Raw genomic sequence first — 19720 nt, 5'->3', positions numbered from 1 at the left:
AAATATAAAAAATTACCCGGATGTGTTGCCAAGATGGGGAGAGTGTCACGTGTGTGCGCAAAGCAGGAGAGAGCCCAAATGCACAACACTGAGAGCAGAGGTCTAGTTCCTGGGTTTATTAATCCAAAATACACCAGGCATGAACAAAACTCACAGGTACAGGAAAGTGGTCGGTTCGGTCAGGATCTGGTGTGAATTCATGTTCTGTGTTCTTCTTTACATCCAAACGGTCTCACACAGAGTGTTTGTTTGGAGTAAAGCAGCCGTCCTCCTGATCAACCCTGAGCTCCATCAGAGTCTTAACGTGATTATAGAAGCTAAAGTTTAATTCTGTTTCCTCTGTCTGTCCTGTCAAGTTTATTACTGCAGGTTTTTTCTGTTTTGTCCCACGGTATTTGCTGTGACATTACTGCACGGATGGAAATGTTTAAATGACTGACCGCAGCCTCTCTACTCATCAAAGTAAATCATTAAAGAAAACACTCATACATCAATATAACACACAAGAAAGAAATCGTCTGGAAAGCTACAGGGACCGGTGGAGGTGGGGGTAAAACGTCCATGCAGATGCTGGTTTCTAAATCTGATAAAATAATTAGTTGGTGGGGAGGGGGGGATGATTTATCCGTATAGGCCTGTATTAGTTGCGTTAATGTCCAAGCCGATCTGTGCATCACACCAATTCAGCTGCTATAATCGTGACAAAACAGCTGCTGAAGTCAAATTATTAGGCTGTCATATCAAGCAGAGCATTCAGCACTGATCTGTTTCATGTTTTAAAAGCCTAATAGTGCCCAAGTAGTCTGCACGTCATTCCAACAGTAGAGTCCTGTGATAACAGCTGTAATTGGGGCTGTATGAGATAAATGTTACTGTGTCATTTTGTAAAGGGACTGATGATGAAACGCTCATCTCATCAGGCTGAGGGCTGTAATGATCTCCTGTTTACAGACAAAAGGCGCACCGCAAAAAAATGGTAGGCCTAGTCTGCTGTGTAGCCTGGTGAATGATCAGGCTGCTGTAATCTGACTGTTTCCAACAGATGCTATAATGTTTATTAGAACCTCGAGATGTTTCTACATGTTATAATGTTGACAAACATGTTTCTGGATTGTGAAGAAATGATCTGTAGTCTTTAGTGCCAAAAGCTGCTCTCTGCTCTGACAGAGATCACAGCTCTAACAGTGTGAGCAGGACTAACATGCGCCTCGAGGAGTAGAGGATCGAGGAGTCGAGGAGGTGGAAATGAGAAGGGCCCAGAGGGACAGCTGGGCAAAAACAGAGAGACTGGCAGGCAGGCAGGCATGCAGGCAGGCAGGCAGATTACTGGGGGAACAGACAGAACACATGTTACCAAAATATCAGACAAGAATCTAACCCCAGACAATAACAAAAACCCATGTAAACAGACACCGACCAACTGTAACACAGGGATCAAAACAGACAAAACCTAAACGAGAACACAAGAACTAGAACACAGGCAGGGAGTTGAAAACAACATAACGGGGCAAGGCAGGACTGAAATTAGGATTAGACAGAACACCAGACAATTACAGAATAAGACAGGAACTAAGGCAAGCATAGATAATAACCAGATAAATAATAACCCAGACTAAATAACAGATACCGAACTGATTAATAAGTAAACGCACAGTGAACTAAACTCAACAGATGACGGAACTAAAAAGTAGATACAAAACCCAAAACTCAGAATCAAGAACCAAAACCCAGAAACAGAGAAACCACAAATCAAAACACCGAGAAGGCATGGCCAAAATAATATAACATTGACAACCTCAGGACAGGACTGTGACAGTGAGAGCCAGAACTGCACTTTTACTGCTCACTGGTACATAAAAACTACATGAAATAAATCTAATAAACATCGCTGAAAAAGTTTGATAACTTTGCACCAAAATAAGGTTTAAAAAACGTTTTTCCCGACTGGTTATAGTTCTACTATGCATGCGTCACCACTTCCACGCATGCGCAGTAGAAGTAAAACAGACCCTTACGTCAGTGGAACCACACGACTTACTGTTAAATCAAACAATGCAGCAATAATCCTTATCAGATATTTGTATACTGTCCTGTTTATTGCATGCTCTTGAATAGTTTTTCTCAGGTGTATTGACCCACCCACTGCTGCCCACATAAACTTGTTGACCTATTGGTTTCTTTGTCAGCAGACACAAAGTTGTCGCTCTGTAGCAGCAGAGCCAAATAAAGAACAACTCCATGTTCCTCCAAACCAATTTCTACTGTCTACCGCTGTCTGAAGTTATTTTACCAGATGGACACACATGGAACTTGCTTCCTTACTAGAAGAAGTAACTGTGTTTCCTGTGCTTGTTTCTCAGAATGGACTTTGATGATGAAGACGGAGAGGGACCTAGCAAATTTTCAAGGTGAGAGACCACAAAAAGCGTGTTGATCCTGTCTGAATGTTTTTTAGAACTAGTTCACAAAGATCACACTGTTTCTGTTTCAAGCTATCCGCTTGAGATCACACTGTTTCTGTTTCAAGCTATCCTATGGTACGATAGATTGAAATGAACATATTACAAATGTTAGATACATTTTTTCACTGTAGTCTTTGAATTCAAACATGGGTTAGTAGTACAGTAGGCAATACTTTCTGGAACATCAGTTCTCCTGGGTTTTAAATTGGTCTGAATGAATTTCAGGTAGCATTAAAAAGGACTTGAACAGTCCACATTTGTCTTTGACAACCCTACAGATACCCTATTTTCATAACAAACATTGTGCTGTGTGGACACTTCATGACTTACTCTTCATTTCCCTCCATCAAACATACAGCACTCCTTTATGTATTCCTTTTTTTAAAGACGGACTCAAGTCTTTCTCTGTCACTGCATCACAACACATTTAATTTATCTCTACTTATTTTCCTTTTCTTCCTCATGTTGTGTAGTGTGTACAGTAAGTGCTTTCTTTCTGGGCTGACAACATGGCAGTGGATTTGTTTCTGCTAAGTTGAATGGTGACAGTGTAGAGGAGGAGCTGCTCTCTGCTGAACACAGGAGGAACTGCACTCTTAATAATGGACTGCAGGATTACTTGTATGATTATTTGGCTACAGGGAAGCTTTGTATTTGTACTGTGAAAGGGTTTACTCCTGTTTTAAACACTTTGTGCATATGTCATTCCCATTAAATAGACAGTCCACTTCTGTTTCCCATAGCCAGGAGCTTCACCCTGCTTCTCAGTGTGTGACAGAGACAGAAACTGAAATATAAGTTGACCCACCCACAGTGTTTTTGGGTTGTTTGGGGGAAGGGATTGTGGTGCACCTTTTAGGCTGTACCATCAGCAAAGTTACATGACAGGTGAGAGGGGGAAGCTCAGACACAACAGGACTCTTCTGTACACCAACACTGTGAAACTCCAGGCTGTAAATCAACAGGATATCATACATTACAGTTTCTCTTGATTCTAAGAACATTCTCAGATTTCAGGCCCAAATTCTTCAGTTTAGTGATATTTGACTATATTTATGGGGTAAATCTGGTCATTTTAAACATGGACACTTTGTCACTACATATGTTGGGGTTCAAATGACTAATAGATACAAAAAGTTTTGGAACTGGTGTAGAAGATGTCAGCAAGCAGCTGCGAAATGGGCTGCAATGGCTGCTGTCAAAAGTACATCAACTAAAGGTTCAGATTGTTATTCTGTGTCTGACAACATCATGGAAAAGATCCCTACAGAGATACACATTTTTCTTAAAGAGTAAGATCCTTTCTTTTAACAAGAAACAAATGTCTCGCTCTGAAATCTTGTGAGAGGTGAGTTGTTGCAGGAAGGCGATGGTGGAAACATTAGTCAGAGAGACATCTTAGTTTTCAACAAAAAGGTGCATCTCTCTAGGTTTCATTTCCATAATGTTGTCAACCACTTTTTTGTACCTACTAGTTATTTCGACCGCAACGTATGTGAAAATAAGGCTCAGGTTTAAAAATACAGATACCACTTTAAAGTTAGGAGTGACTCCATCCTTTTCCATCCAGTGACCCTGTTTCTAATGGACAGGTTAAGTAAACAGACTTATATTTAAACTTTATAAAACTGAATACTGAAGTCTGTGATGCTGTGATTCTGTAAGAAATGGTTCTTCTGTGGAAGCAAATAATAATTTTGATAAAAGACTGAATTGTGAAATTTAAGAGTGCTGAAATCTTGTAGTGGTTAAATGTTGAAATTGCATATGAATGCATTGAAATATTTGACTTTAATAACCACCTATTTGAATTTATGTGGTTTGAATTCTCTTACAAATTTTCAGTAGGTCATTTCAAATGGTGAAATTTCCAAAATACGATTTTAGGTCGGACACAAAGCTCTCAACACAAGATCCACATACCAGCTTTTTCAGGAGCTTTCAGCACCTCATGGCCTTCATCAGCAGATGAGTTTTGTCCCAGTCATACTCCTGTTCTGTCACTCATTTTCACCAAACGCCGTTGGTAGCCTGTTTTTTTTTGTCCAGGTTTGCCCATGTTGTTACCATCAAACTTTGAACCATCTAATTTCATGCATTAATATGTGACAGCCATTGCATGTAAGAGGTACGGATAGTGATGCTGCTACATGATGCTTTTCATCTGTATATATGTATATTATGTTACATGGTGTGTCCTCTGTTCTCTTTAGGTATGATGATGATCAGATTCCTTGTGGAGATAAGGAGAGATATGCCAGGTAGGCCTAGCCAGCTGAGGTCACAGAGGATTTTCCATTGACACAGGGATCATGGATCAGGGATCAGGAAACATCACTTACGAATCATTCATTTGATCTAGCTGAGAGGCAGAGCATCTAGGAGAGAGAGAGAGAGAGAGAGAACCTTGTATCAAAGCAGCGGTAGCCTACCTTAGAAAGAATCGAAAGCAGAAGGTTACCATAGTTATTTCACCATAGATACATTTTTATGAAAATGCTTTTGATGGTAGACCCTTACCAAATACAGGAATATAAATAATTAAGGAATGGGCACATATTCTGACTTTATGAGTTCATGACCGTAATGTAGAAAGTAACCGACCTATTGTTGCATCGCAAAATTCTGTGGAAAAACAAAAAAACAGCAACAGCTCGTCTGTCCCAACAACCTTAAATGTCAAGAAGTTTATTGGATAAATGTGGAAACAAAGCCATCAGTGGTGTGGTGATACTTGCTGGCTACTTACTTCTGGACACAAAGTGGGTGAGACAGTGCCAAAAGAAAGACTGATGATGTCCATAGTTTATTATAAATGTGAGTAAATAAAGATGGGGAATATAACAAACTCAGTTCATCAACTGAAGCATCACCATGCAGAGTAAGAACACGCTTTATTTATATCATGAAATACTGTAAATTTAGATTGACTGATATGAAAAATTTTTGTGGGGTCATTCTTTTGCCAACCATATGTGTTAGTCTGTGAAACGGCTAAACATGATGCGTCCTGCCTGATGGAGCTGCTTACACAACTAGTGTTTCATTTGGATTTTACCCACTGATGATAATAACATTTGAGAAACACTTTTTTGGGGCCTTTGATTTATTTATTTTGGACATCAAAATTGCCCAAACTATTAGCCATTGGGACAAAAACTAATTTGCATCCTCAGAACTGTGTCAGTTTGTATAGTAAGGGTCTGCAGGGAATTTGTCTCAGACTGTGACAAATAGGTGCAATGTTTTTACAAATACAGCAGGAGCTTCTTAAAGCCTTTTTTGGCATAAGCTTGTGTCCCTCCTGGCATCTGAAGGAAAACTGGATTTAAAAGACCTTGCTGGCGGGCCTACGGTGTTGTAAGAAGTGACTGGTTTGGCTGATTAATCTGGTCCCTTTGAGATAATAATCTTTTCTAATGGCTAACACGTTCCCCCATCCTAAATGACAGCAGATCTAATCTATAACCATTACTGGCTAGTGTTATATATATTATGTAATGGTATGTATGTATAGAATAATGCAGTCGAATGATGTTGCTTTTCTGATGTCGACAAACTGTACGCTCTCCCTTTAATACCGCATTCTGAAATCTACAGCATAACCCATTTTCTTATTCAAAGTTCCATCTAAAGCAACATGTTACTGGCTAAGATAACCATGTAGGCTGCATTAGATTGTACTCTGTATGGAATAATAAAATTACTCATGACTTGTCTTTGTATTTACATTGGCGTTGTATCTTATTATCTTATTATGTGTCTTGCTCTCTAAATATCTGCATCGGCTAGTGAAAAGCCCATGTCTGTCAACCAGTAGTTGTAAGCGCTTAATTTTCCCTCAGTGGAAAAGTGTAGTAATGCATCTCAAAATAAAGGGGCAGTTGACATGAAGTTGACAAGCAATTGTATTCAACTGACAGTTTATTACAGACTCCAGACAAGAGTGAGATGTAATGGTAAAATCCCTCCTCTAGCATTTAAATTTAGACAAACAGATCACAGGCTGGTAGATTATGGACATTGAAAAAAACTGTGGTAAACCATAGTCAGCAGACTGGAGAGGGAGAGAAATCATGATTCATCATAGCTGTTGATAATTGGTTCAAGCAAGGCAGTAAAGTGGTTCCTGGTCTGTAACATCCCCAAGTGTCTTACTGCTTTTCTCTCTGTTTTAGAGAGAACCACAGTGAGATTGAGCGACGCCGGCGCAACAAAATGACCCAGTACATCACTGAGCTGTCAGACATGGTCCCTACCTGCAGCGCCCTGGCCCGAAAACCTGATAAGCTGACCATCTTGCGTATGGCTGTCTCCCATATGAAGTCCATGAGGGGCACTGGCAACACATCCACTGATGGGGCCTATAAGCCGTCCTTTCTCACCGAACAGGTACTGTCCTGTAGAGACCCAGAGCAAACAGTTTGAATTACAATGGCTTTGTCACTGAAACAGAAAAATGCTTTAATATTAAAGTAAAAAAATGTTTCTACAAATGGATCTTCACAAAATAACTGTGGAACCACTTTGAAAGGCCATCTGGAGAGCCAGAACCTCCCCAAAAACTGGGACTCCCTAAATGAATGTGGGGAAATGTTTAGGTGGGTTTTGATACCAAGATATTATGTTTACATGCACAACTAATAACAAAGATAATCCAAACTAGTGGATTAAACATTACACAATATGCTCAATGGATAATGTAAATCTTCTCTCCAGCTGACTTATTTTTTTCAGAATATTTATACAAGGGGTCGGCACGATGAAGACATCCAGTGTGCCAGCAGCGTTTGTTAATGCACATCATTTTATTTTTAATTTAAGCAATGTTGGTCAGATTTTAATTGAAGTTTGACCTTGATAATAATAATTTGACATATGATAAACAGTGCTAAAAAAATCTAATTTATTACAAGTTTTGTAACTTGGTTTTTAGTTTTGTAATTAATAAATAGAATGATTCAAAATGAATAGCATATATTGATATTTGCCATGATAAGCATTTAAAATATTCTAATTCATATAGATTTTGGTAGATGACTGCATCAATCAGAATCCGCTTTATTGCCAGGTATGTGTACACATACGAGGAATTTGACTCCGGATTGTACATTGCTCACAATGTGCTTACTCACACAAAAATACAAAATCACAATAATAAAAATCAAATCAAATCAGACAGAATTCTGTGTAGACAACACAAATATACACACTATGAACAAAAACAATATAGACATATTGACAAATAGTGCAGTGAGCAGAGTGCAAAGGATGCAGGAGTGTGTACATGTTGGAGGTGGATGTGATGTACAGGTACATATACATGCATACATGTACACATGTACACAGTGCAATGAAGCATAGTGCAAAGGATGCTGGAATAAATAAGTAAATATTATGTGCAGGTGTTATGAAGTTGAGGTAGGTAGATTAGGTATACAGTATCTACAATATAACAGTATGAAGAGCTCTGAAATAGAGAATGGTGAATAAATAATAAGTGTTAGCCAGTAAACAGGTGGCTGATTAGAGACAGAGTTACTGGGTTATTGCACAGGAATTGTTCCTGACACTGTAAGTCAGAAATCAGCTGTTCATCAGAGTGATGGCTTGTGGGAAGAAACTGTTCCTGAGTCGGTTGGTTTTGGCGTACAGTGCTCTGTAGCGCCTACCAGAGGGGAGAAGCTGGAACAGGTTGTGTCCGGGGTGAGATGGATCTGCAGTGATGTTTCCTGGCCGTTTCCTGACTCTAGAAATGTATAAGTCCTGAATGGAGGGCAGGTTGGCACCGATGATCTTTTCTGCAGTCCTGACTGTCCGTTGTAGTCTGCTCCTGTCCTTTTTGGTGGCAGATCCAAACCAGACAGTGATGGACGTGCAGAGGACAGACTGAATGATGGTTGTGTAGAACTGGTTCAGCAGGTCCTTAGGCAGGTTGAGCTTCCTGAGCTGGCGCAGGAAGTACATCCTCTGCTGGGCCTTCTTGATGATGATGTCCGTACTGGGCTTCCACTTCAGGTCCTGGGAAATGGATAAGACATAGGCCTTTGGCGTGAGAGGTTAAATCCCCCACTGTGACCCATCCACCATTGTGTCCCTGAGCAAGACACTTAACCCCTCGTTGCTCCAGAGGCGTGCGACCTCTGACATGTACAGCAATTGTAAGTTTCTTTGGATAAAAGTGTCAGCTAAATGAATAAATATAAATGTAAATAGTGGATCCCAGAAACCTGAAGGATCCCACAGCAGACACAGGGCTGTTCAGTATGGTGATGGGGGGCAGAGTGGGGGGGCTCCTCCTGAAGTCCACGATCATCTCCACAGTTTTGAGTGTGTAAAGCTCCAGGTTGTTCTGACCACACCAGAGAGCCAGCTGATCAACCTCACGTCTGTAGGCCGACTCATCACCGTCCCGTATGAGGCCGATGACCGTTGTGTCGTCAGCGAACTTGAGGAGTTTGACAGATGGGTCTCCTGAGGTGCAGTCGTTGGTGTAGAGGGAGAAGAGCAGTGGGGAGAGCACACACCCCTGGGGGGCGCCAGTGCTAATAGTCTGGGTGCTGGATGTGATGTTCCCCAGCCTCACCTGCTGACTCCTGTCAGTCAAGAAGTCTGTGATCCACTGACAGGTGGAGGCTGGCACAGTGAGCTGGGTGAGTTTGGAGCTGGGGATGTCCGGGATGATGGTGTTGAACGCCGAGCTGAAGTCCACAAACAGGATCCTTGCATACTGTATGTCCCTGGAGAGTCGAGGTGTTGCAGGATGTAATGCAGACCCAAGTTGACAGCATCATCCACTGACCTGTTAGCCCTGTAGGCAAACTGCAGGGGGTCCAGCAAGGGGCCTGTAATGTCCTTCAGGTGGGCCAACACCAGTCTTTCAAAGGACTTCATGACTACAGGTGTCAGTGCGACGGGCCTGTAGTTATTTAATCCAAAGATGGAGGTTTTTTGGGGGCCCAGGATGATTGTGGAGCGTTTGAAGCAGGAGGGAACTTCACACAGCTCCAGTGATCTGTTGAAGATCTGTGTGAAGATGGGGGCCAGCTGGTCTGCACAGATTTTCAAGCAGGATGAATACACACCGTCGGGGCCAGGAGCCTTCCTGATCTTCTGCCTCTGGAAGAGATGGCTTATGTCCTCTTCTCAGATCTTGAGTGCAGGTGAGGGGTCAGAGAGGGGGGGTGGCAGTGGGGGAAGGTGACTGAAGAAGATGGTGTTGGAGCGGGGGAGAGGTGTGACTGTGGGCTTTCCAAACCTACAATAATTCAGCCAGTTGTTGAGTACCAGCAGTGTTGGTGGTCTCTTGTAGTTTGTGAGTGTCCGCATGCCTCTCCACACTGACGCAGGACCATTGGCTGCAAAGCTGTTGTTTAGCTTTTCGGTGTAGCTCCTCTTTGCTGCTTTGACCTTTTTAGTCAGACCTGGCCTGGTTGTACAGGACTCTGTTCCCACTGCTGAAGGCCTCCTCCTTGGTCTGACGAAGCTGCCTGAGTGATAACAAACCAACTTATTTAGCTAAACATCTTTATTTCCCAAACATTCATAATTCTTTTTTTCAGTATTCATATGCAATAACAATGCTAATAGCGTTTTGTGGTACTAAAGACCTTCTAGAAACTTTAGGATGACAACTGCCTCCTAAGTTTGAACAACCTCTGCTGAGCAAGACCAGGTCAAACCTGAGTCACAGTATAGCCAACAGTTAACTAAATGTCGTGTGTACAGTCAGTCAGAAGGCTAAAATAGTTGCAGATGCCTCTAGTGCCAACATTTTTTCTTCTAAATTCACATTTTTTTCACCATATTTACCATCTCTGCTGCACTTGTCACACAAATACTGTGACATACTGTTAAAGTATAAGGCGTTATTTTCTCTATATTTCTATAATTTTGACAACCATAATAATAATGTCAAAATTATTTCATCATGGTGGTTGATGATCTGTTTTTGGTAGCCTAATATTAAACAACGTAGCCGCATATGTCAGTATTGTAGGATTGAGTTGGCTTTCTCACATGCCACTTAAAATGTCTCTATGTGCCCACGCTGGCACCCGTGCCATAGGTTGCCGACCTCTGACTTATGCACAGCTCAGAAAATGTCCTGTGATGACAGATTTTTTGTCATTTACAAGTATATGTAGCACTCACATCTGGTACACTTTACTTTGGATCAGTCAGAGCCCTCAATCAAGCCCCTAGCCCAGCCCTGGCCTAAGATGCTCAGGCCCTAGCCTGGCCAGTGACCCATAGCTTATCAGAATTCTCAGCCCGGGCCCGACTGGTGCCCATGTTTTTTTTCTCCTCCCCATAACACAGCTTACTGTAGCAGCCAATAAAACTGTTCAGTTTTGTTTTAATGGCAGTGGTATTATTTAGGGACCTTTTTTTTTGTTTAAAAAAAAAAAAGTCCCTAAATTCTCTTACTACGGCTGGCTCAGAGGCGGATCAAGTCTGACCCTTTCCAGCCTAGTAACTTTCATACAGCGCAGCGAGCTGGCATATTGGTGCGATACTCCCGGAAAATATTGTGAAAGCGGTGTGTATGTGCTCGCGTCGTATGTCAGTGTATTAGGTTATAAATCGTTTCTATCTTTGTTTTACCGCCTCCAGTATCTCCTAGTTTATTGTAATTGATGGATGTCTAAAACCTATAAAACCAACAGACTCAGGAACGGTTTCTTCCCACAAGCCATCACTTTGATGAACAGCTGACTCTGACTCAGTGTGTCTGGAACAATTCTTGTGCAATAACCCAGTAACTCTGTCTCTAATCAGCCACCTGTTTACTGGCTAACACTTATTATTTATTCACCATTCTCTATTTCAGAGCTCTTCATACTGTCATATTGTAAATACTGTATACCAAATCCACCTACCTCATGTACATAACACCTGCACATAATACTTATTTATTCCAGCATCCTTTGCATTCATCATACTGTGTACATGTATGCTTGTATGTGTATGCGTACCTGTATATCACATCCACCTCCAACATGTACATAAAAAAAATAATAATAATAATTTTCTCCTGCATCCTTTGCACTCTGCTCATTGCATTGCTCTCAATATTGATTGTCTGTTTTGTTTATAGTGTGTGTATATATATGTGTTCTCTATACTGGAGCCTGTGTTTGATTTTATTACTGTATTATTGTGTTATTGTATAACCGTTTCGTCTGTCACGGGTGGGGGTGCTGAGTGCAGACTGAGGTGAGGACCCAAATGCAGACAAAGGCGAGGCGAGGATTTGTTTCAAAAGGTGATTTATTAACTCAACCTGAAACAGGCTTACAAGGAGCTCGAGGCAAAGTCCAAACAAAGGTAATCCAGAACACAAGGCGATCCAAAAACACAGGGAATAATCCAGAACAGGGAAAACGAAGGAACAGGCAGGAACACTCAACATTAGACGCACACACAAGGACGTGACAAAGACTGAAGACAAGAGCAGGCATATACACACACACACACACACACACACACACACACACACACACACAGTGACTAATGAGCGGGGCGGGAGCAACACAGGTGAGATACATCAGGTAATCAAACAAAGCTAGACAAGGACACCAGGTACAGAGGGTTACCAAAATACAAAAACAAGGCTAAACAGAACACAAGACCAGGAGTAAACACTAAAGACATGAACTAATGTACAGGACTAAGACACGAGACAAGACAGATACTAAGTAACTTAAGGATGCAGATGAATAATAATGAACAAGGCTACACAGAATACACAGAACCAAAAACAGGAAACATGAACACAAAAACCACATTCCTAACATCGTCCCTTGGATGAGGGACGAAACGTCTTCCAGTATCTTCAACCAAGTCCAGTTGCCCTTGACTTTAACCTTCGTTGGATAACTATGACATGGATGACTGAGAATCTTCACAGACATGTTGTTGTATAAGTAAGAACATGGTGAGCAATGTACAATCCAGAGTCAAATTCCTCGAATGTGTATTGAATTCCTGAATGCTCGTTCAGCATTATCTGACTCTGTAATTAATAATAATTCTAATTAGTGAATGTAATGCAGCGTACGTGTGTGGGGTTGTGTCTGTGTGTTCATGTAGCTTTTTGCTCCCTGTAGGAACTGAAGCATCTGATCCTGGAGGCGGCGGACGGCTTCCTGTTTGTGGTTGCTGCAGAGACGGGTCGGGTGATCTATGTGTCGGACTCGGTGACGCCGGTGCTGAACCATCCCCAGTCAGAGTGGTTTGGCAGCACTCTGTATGAACAGGTCCACCCTGACGATGTGGACAAGCTAAGGGAGCAGCTCAGCACTTCAGAAAACTCCATGACAGGTAGAGAAAGTCCTGTCACTCAGCTCAAAACAGTTTTCTGTTTTCCAGTTTTTATTAATAATTGGTTTGTGAAATGTCTCACAGGAGAAGCCAAGAGTTTAATTGAATGAAATAAAAATGTTGTGAGAATAATAAATGTCAGAGATATTCATGGTGCCCACTAGAAGGCAACATTGTCTTGTTAAATCTCTTCCTCTCCATGGAACCTCTGAGTTTGGATTTGTTTGTCAGTTTTTCCATTTGACTCCAGTGGCCCTGTGCACCACACTGAATACCCAGCAGTGCCATGTAATCCACATAATACAGTAATCTCCATGTGGAGCTGTGACAGATGAAAATACACACACGAACGTGCACACATACACAGCCTTTGAAGTCTGAGCATTTCTCAGAGTTAAGTTTCATTCAGTGGAACTAAAGCAGTATGTTTTGGAGATGATTTCTCCTTCTTCAGCTGCTCACTGTTTGAACTTTGTTGTGTGCCTGTTGCAGGACTGCATGTTTTTCCAGAAGAAGAAGTGGAAGGACAGAATAACAATAATCGGCCAATAATCCAGCACACAGTTGTTGCTGTCTGTAGTTCACTGTGGGAATAATAAGTGATCCATTTACTGTTTTAGAATTTATTTGGGCGACATTAATAGTGGGGTGATCTATGCATTGCCTTTTTTACTCGGCATTTGCTTATATTAATTTTTTTATGACTCAAAATAGTCACGTTACTGAAATTTCTAACATTAATACAAAACCATTATTATGGCCTTTCCAATTTCAATATCACAGGGGAAAATCGACACAAAATTGAGGTAGGGCTGTGCGACATGACTAAAATCTCCCGATATAGAACATGAACACGAGATGGTCCCAGAGCAGAACAGCAGTTCGAGACAGTGATACAACTCTCCTGCTGCTCCAGCTAACATTACAACAACAGCATGTCTTGTTGAAATAGAAAGTTAGCTGAATGTCCGTGGGCAAGACATTTAATATTACCTGACACTAGTGTTGTAGTCAAGACCAAGACCAGAGTTTACTGAGACCGACACAAGACCAAGACTTTTAGGGGCTGAGACCATGTCGAGACCAAGACCAGTGCTCCACATTACATGACACACAATAAAATGTGGAAGGTACTTCTCAAATTGATCTGAAAGATCCACATTCCCATTAAAACACCCACATATAAACACTAAGAGCTGAAATCAACGTAAGCATCACAGTGATAACAGTCATTAACGGTAACACATTTTTAATTATGATTATTGGTTGCATTTGAAGCAGTACCTTTTACATCCGATCAAAGTTAGGATTTAAACAAATAAATCAGACAATACAAAAGCAATTTATTGATATTCCCAAATGTATGCTCTTGACTGGTCTTGAAATAAAATCTGGATTCCTCAATGTCCAAACGGCTGGAGTAACTTATGTTGCGTGGCTCCTTGTTTTAGTTTGCATGGTCTGAGTCTTCCTGTTGAGTATTATCCAGTTATGAGTTAACTTCACTCTCCTCCACCAGCAGAGAACAGCTGAATAACTGTAGTAAACATTAAAAATAATTACAACTTTTTTACTTTAAACACGGGGGGAAAAGTTGCTCTGTCCAAACTAAAAATGTTTGTTTAAACTGTTCATAGACAGAAAGAAGTTAATTATTAAAATAAATGACATTGTAATTTGTGACTGGCTACAGAGACTTGAATGGCTTTACATGCTGGAACTATTTCTCTGACAAAAGTGTGAGTTGCAAGGCAGTGAGCACTGTTTTTACAGAATAATTAGTACAAACCATGACTAGTACCAATGCAGATATGTAAAATTTGTTTACCTGGTTGAGTTTATCTTTAAGTAACAGGGCTGATGTGAGGACAGTGTACATTGTCATACAGGTTTAAAATAGCTTCAAAGAGAGAATAGTATGTGCTTGTTTAGTTTGTTTATTGTGTTCTTTTGGCAAATGGTCTGTTGAGTGCTTACCATGGTCAGCAGCCTTCTGTCTTTGATCTGACACGTCATCATAGTTGCGTGTTTGCATGTGAAGTTCCGGTCAGCGATTCAGATACAGAGAATTCCTTTTGCATCTGGAAAGGATCAGTCTTGTTCTAATGAAGATGGAGGCTGATTATGCAGGTCATAGTAACAAAGCAAAGCTGTTGGGTCTGATCTGCCTTTCGCCTTTATCCTGTACAAACTTAACCTTAATATAAGCCCGTCTCCTACACCAAACCACTTGAATCATGTGATCAAGGAACACAAGGGCTCTCAGGGGTCCTTGTCGCTTGGTGAAATGAGAGAGTTTGACTCTATGAATTCACAAGAAGTGCCAGTTACAAAATGATCAAGGAATATTCATCATAAGTTTCACTGTCAACCCCTCTAAGTGTCTGCTGTCTGCTGGACTGATGCAGTGCCACTGTCTCCGACATTTTGTGCCAAATGTATGCATACTACTTAATTTACATATATGCAGATATTTGCTTGGCAGTGCAGTTGGGGGTGCAGGATGCTTTTGAGATGCTTTTGCTCATATTTTTGCTGGTATAGCGGCCGCAAAAAAGGCGCAATCTTTTTGTGAGTCTGTCCGTCTGTGTTGTTAAGACCTCAGTGTTGTTGGAATGGCTTTCCTCTGGCAGCTCCAGTGATCAGCTGTCTCTCTGGGCCTTTACAGGAATGTCTATTTTCATCTCTGTCTCAATGCAAGTAGATTGGTTGAGGAAATGAATGTGCACTTAGCTCACACAAACAGCAGTCTGATAAATCAGGCCCACAAGGCCATTAAAACACCACCTCTGATATGATGGATATCACGCAGTTCGACAAATGCTATAGAATAATACTGCTATGTGAAGCAAGACTTCACCTTGAATTTATTCGGATTGGTATGAGAATTGAACTTCGTCTTGGGACTCCAAACGATTAGTCTTGTGTGGTGCACACATTAAGTTGATGACACAGAAATATTTAAGCATGGGCATGTGTGACAATTAATATTTGGCTGTGCTCTACAGTGGCTTTCCTTGTGGTACGGCCATAGGGTGATTTCATTCTTTGTTAACCAAAAGCATAAATATCAACCAGACAACAGTCACAACAAAAGGCTAACACACAAGTTATTTTTAATCTAAAAGAAATGATTTAGCCACGTTATTTTGTTTTACTAGTCCTAAATTCACTTCCAGTTAAAATTATAAAAAGTACCCAAACTAACACTTAGCTGTTCATTATGTAGTGTCGTTATTAGCTGCCACTGTTGCAAATGACATCATCTGTCTGTCACACTTAAATATATACCCTCATCCTAGTGGGCACGGAGTCTCACAAGATGAAGATCAGACAATCTGAAAATGCAGACAGTTGGCCAGCTTGGACATAGAACAAACAGGGAACAGGAAGAAAAGAAAAGCAAAGGTGTAACACAACACAGCTTTAGTTTAGTCTCATCATTTCCTTCCCTTGTTCCTGATTTAATATTCAAAACCACAACTGCTGAGCTTTGATCATAGACTTTTAACTCTCACAGCCCAGAAAAACACAAGCACCATTTACTCCTCCTTCCCTCCTTCCGGTTTGTTTATTTCTTCTGTTCTGTTCTTTTCTTGTTCAGTTCTTTACTGATGTTTTCTGTGCACTCGTGTTGTACTATTTTAATTTGATCTGCTGTTTGTGCGTTAACAGGACGGATTCTGGACCTGAAGACTGGAACAGTGAAGAAGGAGGGACAGCAGTCTTCCATGAGGATGTGCATGGGTTCCCGACGCTCCTTCATCTGCCGCATGAGGTGTGTGTGACTGTGTAACCAAGTATGTGTTTTATTTATTTATTTTTAACAACTCTGGCCATCATTGAGCAGTCCAATCTACTAGGCATTTTGCAGTCACAAACAAGTGTTACACTTTTCCGTGTTATTTAAACTCAAGTTTTAATAACACTACATTTCCAAAACACAAAATATATTCAAGTCAGAGATTAGTCAAGTTAATCAGTTTTAGTGTCACACTATTAGAACATTCAGTTCTAATAGTGTGACAATAGTTTTAATTTCAGATAGATACGTTGATGCAAATTGGTTTCATTTGGCTTTGGGATACAATTCCCTAAAATCCTCCATGTATGTTGGTGATGATGCCAAAATGATCAGTATACTCTAGAGATGTCATTTTTCAACAGTGCTAAGTATGACTCATTGTGTCAGTAAACAATTTAAATAATGCAAGGTCACTTCAGCTTTTCAACAGTAAATAGGAATCAGTTGAAATGGTACAAAGTGGTAAACAGCAGGGTCCGTGTAATGTGGCAGGCAGTCAGTCAGTGTGTAGCTCGCACAGTGATAGCCATTACACGTATACAAAGACATGACTGGCAGTTTTCTTTCAGCTGCTTCCTTACTCAGAGCATTCAATAGTCCTGTTGAGCTGCTTCTAACTGGCCTCACAAATGCTTGTACAATAGTGTTCCATTGGCGATTTTGATGTGGTGTTCAGGCCATTATGCCCACAATTAATTATAATATGCAGGTCTGGTAGAACTATATTTGTGAGTCAGAGGTCGAGGAGGAAACTAGATGGAAGATACTAACAGAGGGAAAAAAGTAGATTTGAGCAATAGGATTTAAATCAAAAGTAGAATATTATATTTACGATATACAGTATAAATATAAATGTAAGGATGTCCTGATAAAGTTTTTTTGTTAATACAGGGTATCTGCTGATCAAAAACCTAAAGGTTTGATTAAATCAATAAAAAACTGGACTGGTCTGATGCTCTCTACAGGGAGGGGACCATAGACTGGAGAGCAGTGAAGCCAATTTTGGTCCTATGAAATACTTCTACAGGGCTACTTCCTGTTGGCACCAGTATGTACTGCACATGATTGTGCAGCATAAGTGGGATTTAATGATGTAGAGCAACGGCAGAAACACCATAATTCTGGTAGCTGCATAGCTGGGCAAAAAAAAGTCTTCTGGCTCAGTGTGTTTGTGTGACTCGGATCGTCACTGTTTAATCAGCCCACGTACGAGGCTCACCTGCCAAATACCAACGCAGCGTCACTGACGGCCAAATATTTTTATTTTTTATTTTTTTAAGATTTGCACTTATAATCTAACCAATACGTTACATCTATCTGTGCAACAGGGTTTTGAGGTCATTTTCTGGGAACCCTCCACTCAGGTTTTGGTCTGCTTCACTATTTGATCTCTGGCTTACCCCCTCGGGAGGGACAGATCAGACAGTGCTTCCTGAGGCGGCTCAGATCTGTCCAGATCACTGTCGCAGTACATGTTGTTATGACCTGGCTCAAAATGCAACAACAAAAGGGAGACACACTATGGTAAAAGTTTAACAAAATGTTTATTTAAACCAAAGTTAACCACGTTTAAGAAGTATTTCAAACTAATGTTAAATTTTGAGGTATGTAGTCTGGGGTTTCAGTAGTGTCTGTGCAGGATGATGGTTGCATGAATGTATGTGTGAAGGTGTTGTAGTATGCAAAACAAGAGAAATACCACAACACAATAGTCCAACCAAAGAAAACCAAACTAAATGGGAAACCAGGGAGCCTCAACAGCAGCCTCTTTGAAGAATGAGAAGACAGTCCCAAGTACTCTACAGGGCAATTAGCCCAGGTGTTAGCCCAGAGTTACTGCAATCAGCTCTTCCTCTACGAGAGAGAGAAAGCGAGAGTGACCACACGCACTCATGACCCCACAGCGTGGGGTAAAGAAGTTGCTGATGAGGGAATGAGCTGTAGGAGACGAGCTGGGCGGGGAAGGCCGGGTGAGGGGAATGAGGTGATTGCAGCGCAGACGGGAGTGGCACGATCTGTAATGAAAGGTCTGGGCGCTTCTGGTGGACAGGTGAAGAATAATGTTGTAGAGGCCTGGGAGAAGGCTGAAGAGAGACATTGTGAGTTGACTGTTTGACTATATTATTATATTGCAACATAAAAATGATCCTAGCAATGCATCCTAGCCAGCACAACTTTTACATGTGGTGAAAGCAGGCACCCATGTCAAGATATTTAGGTAGAAAACCTTGTGTGTGTTTACAATGCATCCACAAGCACTTCTTCTTCCTCTTCTTCGTCGTCTTCTTCTTCCTCTTCTTCTTCCTCATCTTCTTCTTCGTCTTATTCTTCCTCATCTTCTTCTTCCTCTTCGTCCTCTTCTTCTTCTTCCTCTTCTTCTTTTTCTGTCTGACCCGCAGGAGGAGTGGGGGTGGGGAGTTGGAGCCTCTACAGCCCTCTTTTCCCTTGCTAATGGGCCTGCAGAAGTAGTTTGGAGTCTGACCACTACAAAGAAGAAGTCGGTCTCAGCAGGTCTTTCTGGATCATATCACACGATCATCTTCAGCAGATGCAGTTTGCGTAGTTGTTATGAAATTGTTGATGTTCAAATTTTGCAATACTAGATATTTTTGGCTCCTTGGGGGCAGTGGAGAAAAGTTCTGAACATTGACGTTTAAGTTAATATGTTCACAAACAGTTGCTTAAGCCACGTTTAGACCGACTTAAGCCCAGCGTGTCTGTGTTCGGTTCTGTGGTGCAGTATGGGTGCCAACACTCCAGCAAAACAGTGCAGGGTTGTCCAGAAAACAAGTCGAGCCAGGCTCAATTTCTGCTGCAGTGCAACCCAGTATTTCCTGAATAGGAAGTGTACGGAGGAGTTTGTTGAAAACAGCTGCCTGCAGCAGTCAAAAATTACACTGAGACCAGTGAGAGTAAACAGGTACAGTAAAGTTGTGGGCTGGACAGCTGAACAATGAGATGAAACTAGCTATAAAGCTCTGTAAAGTCGAGGAGAGCACCAGATATGGTGTAGGTATACCACAACGATTGACCCCTTTTGCATTGTCACATTGCTTGCACATTGTCATTTGATACATTGTTATTATTTTGGCTTCACATTGGCTCAGAAAACCCGCTCCAGAACAGC

At 41.2% G+C, this 19720-nt stretch overlaps 1 protein-coding gene across 2 annotated transcripts in view; it reads left to right on the top strand.

Annotated features, from left to right (window-relative positions):
• Window positions 1-19720, top strand: part of arnt2 (aryl-hydrocarbon receptor nuclear translocator 2) — a 76580-nt gene that overhangs the window by 29362 nt on the left and 27498 nt on the right. The window contains exons 3-7 of one of the 2 annotated variants that reach the window (XM_038693053.1): window positions 2361-2408; window positions 4676-4723; window positions 6641-6854; window positions 12575-12788; window positions 16464-16566. In XM_038693053.1, the coding sequence (XP_038548981.1) occupies window positions 2361-2408; window positions 4676-4723; window positions 6641-6854; window positions 12575-12788; window positions 16464-16566 (627 nt within the window). The remainder of the gene's footprint in view (window positions 1-2360; window positions 2409-4675; window positions 4724-6640; window positions 6855-12574; window positions 12789-16463; window positions 16567-19720) is intronic. The other variant, XM_038693054.1, reaches the window with a different exon arrangement.

This window comes from Micropterus salmoides, unplaced genomic scaffold (genome assembly GCF_014851395.1).
Source record: "Micropterus salmoides isolate LMB-PRFRI ecotype aquatic unplaced genomic scaffold, ASM1485139v1 Ms_hic_scaffold_3, whole genome shotgun sequence".
Lineage (NCBI taxonomy): Eukaryota > Metazoa > Chordata > Actinopteri > Centrarchiformes > Centrarchidae > Micropterus > Micropterus salmoides.
This window is presented reverse-complemented; position numbering and strand designations above follow the sequence as displayed.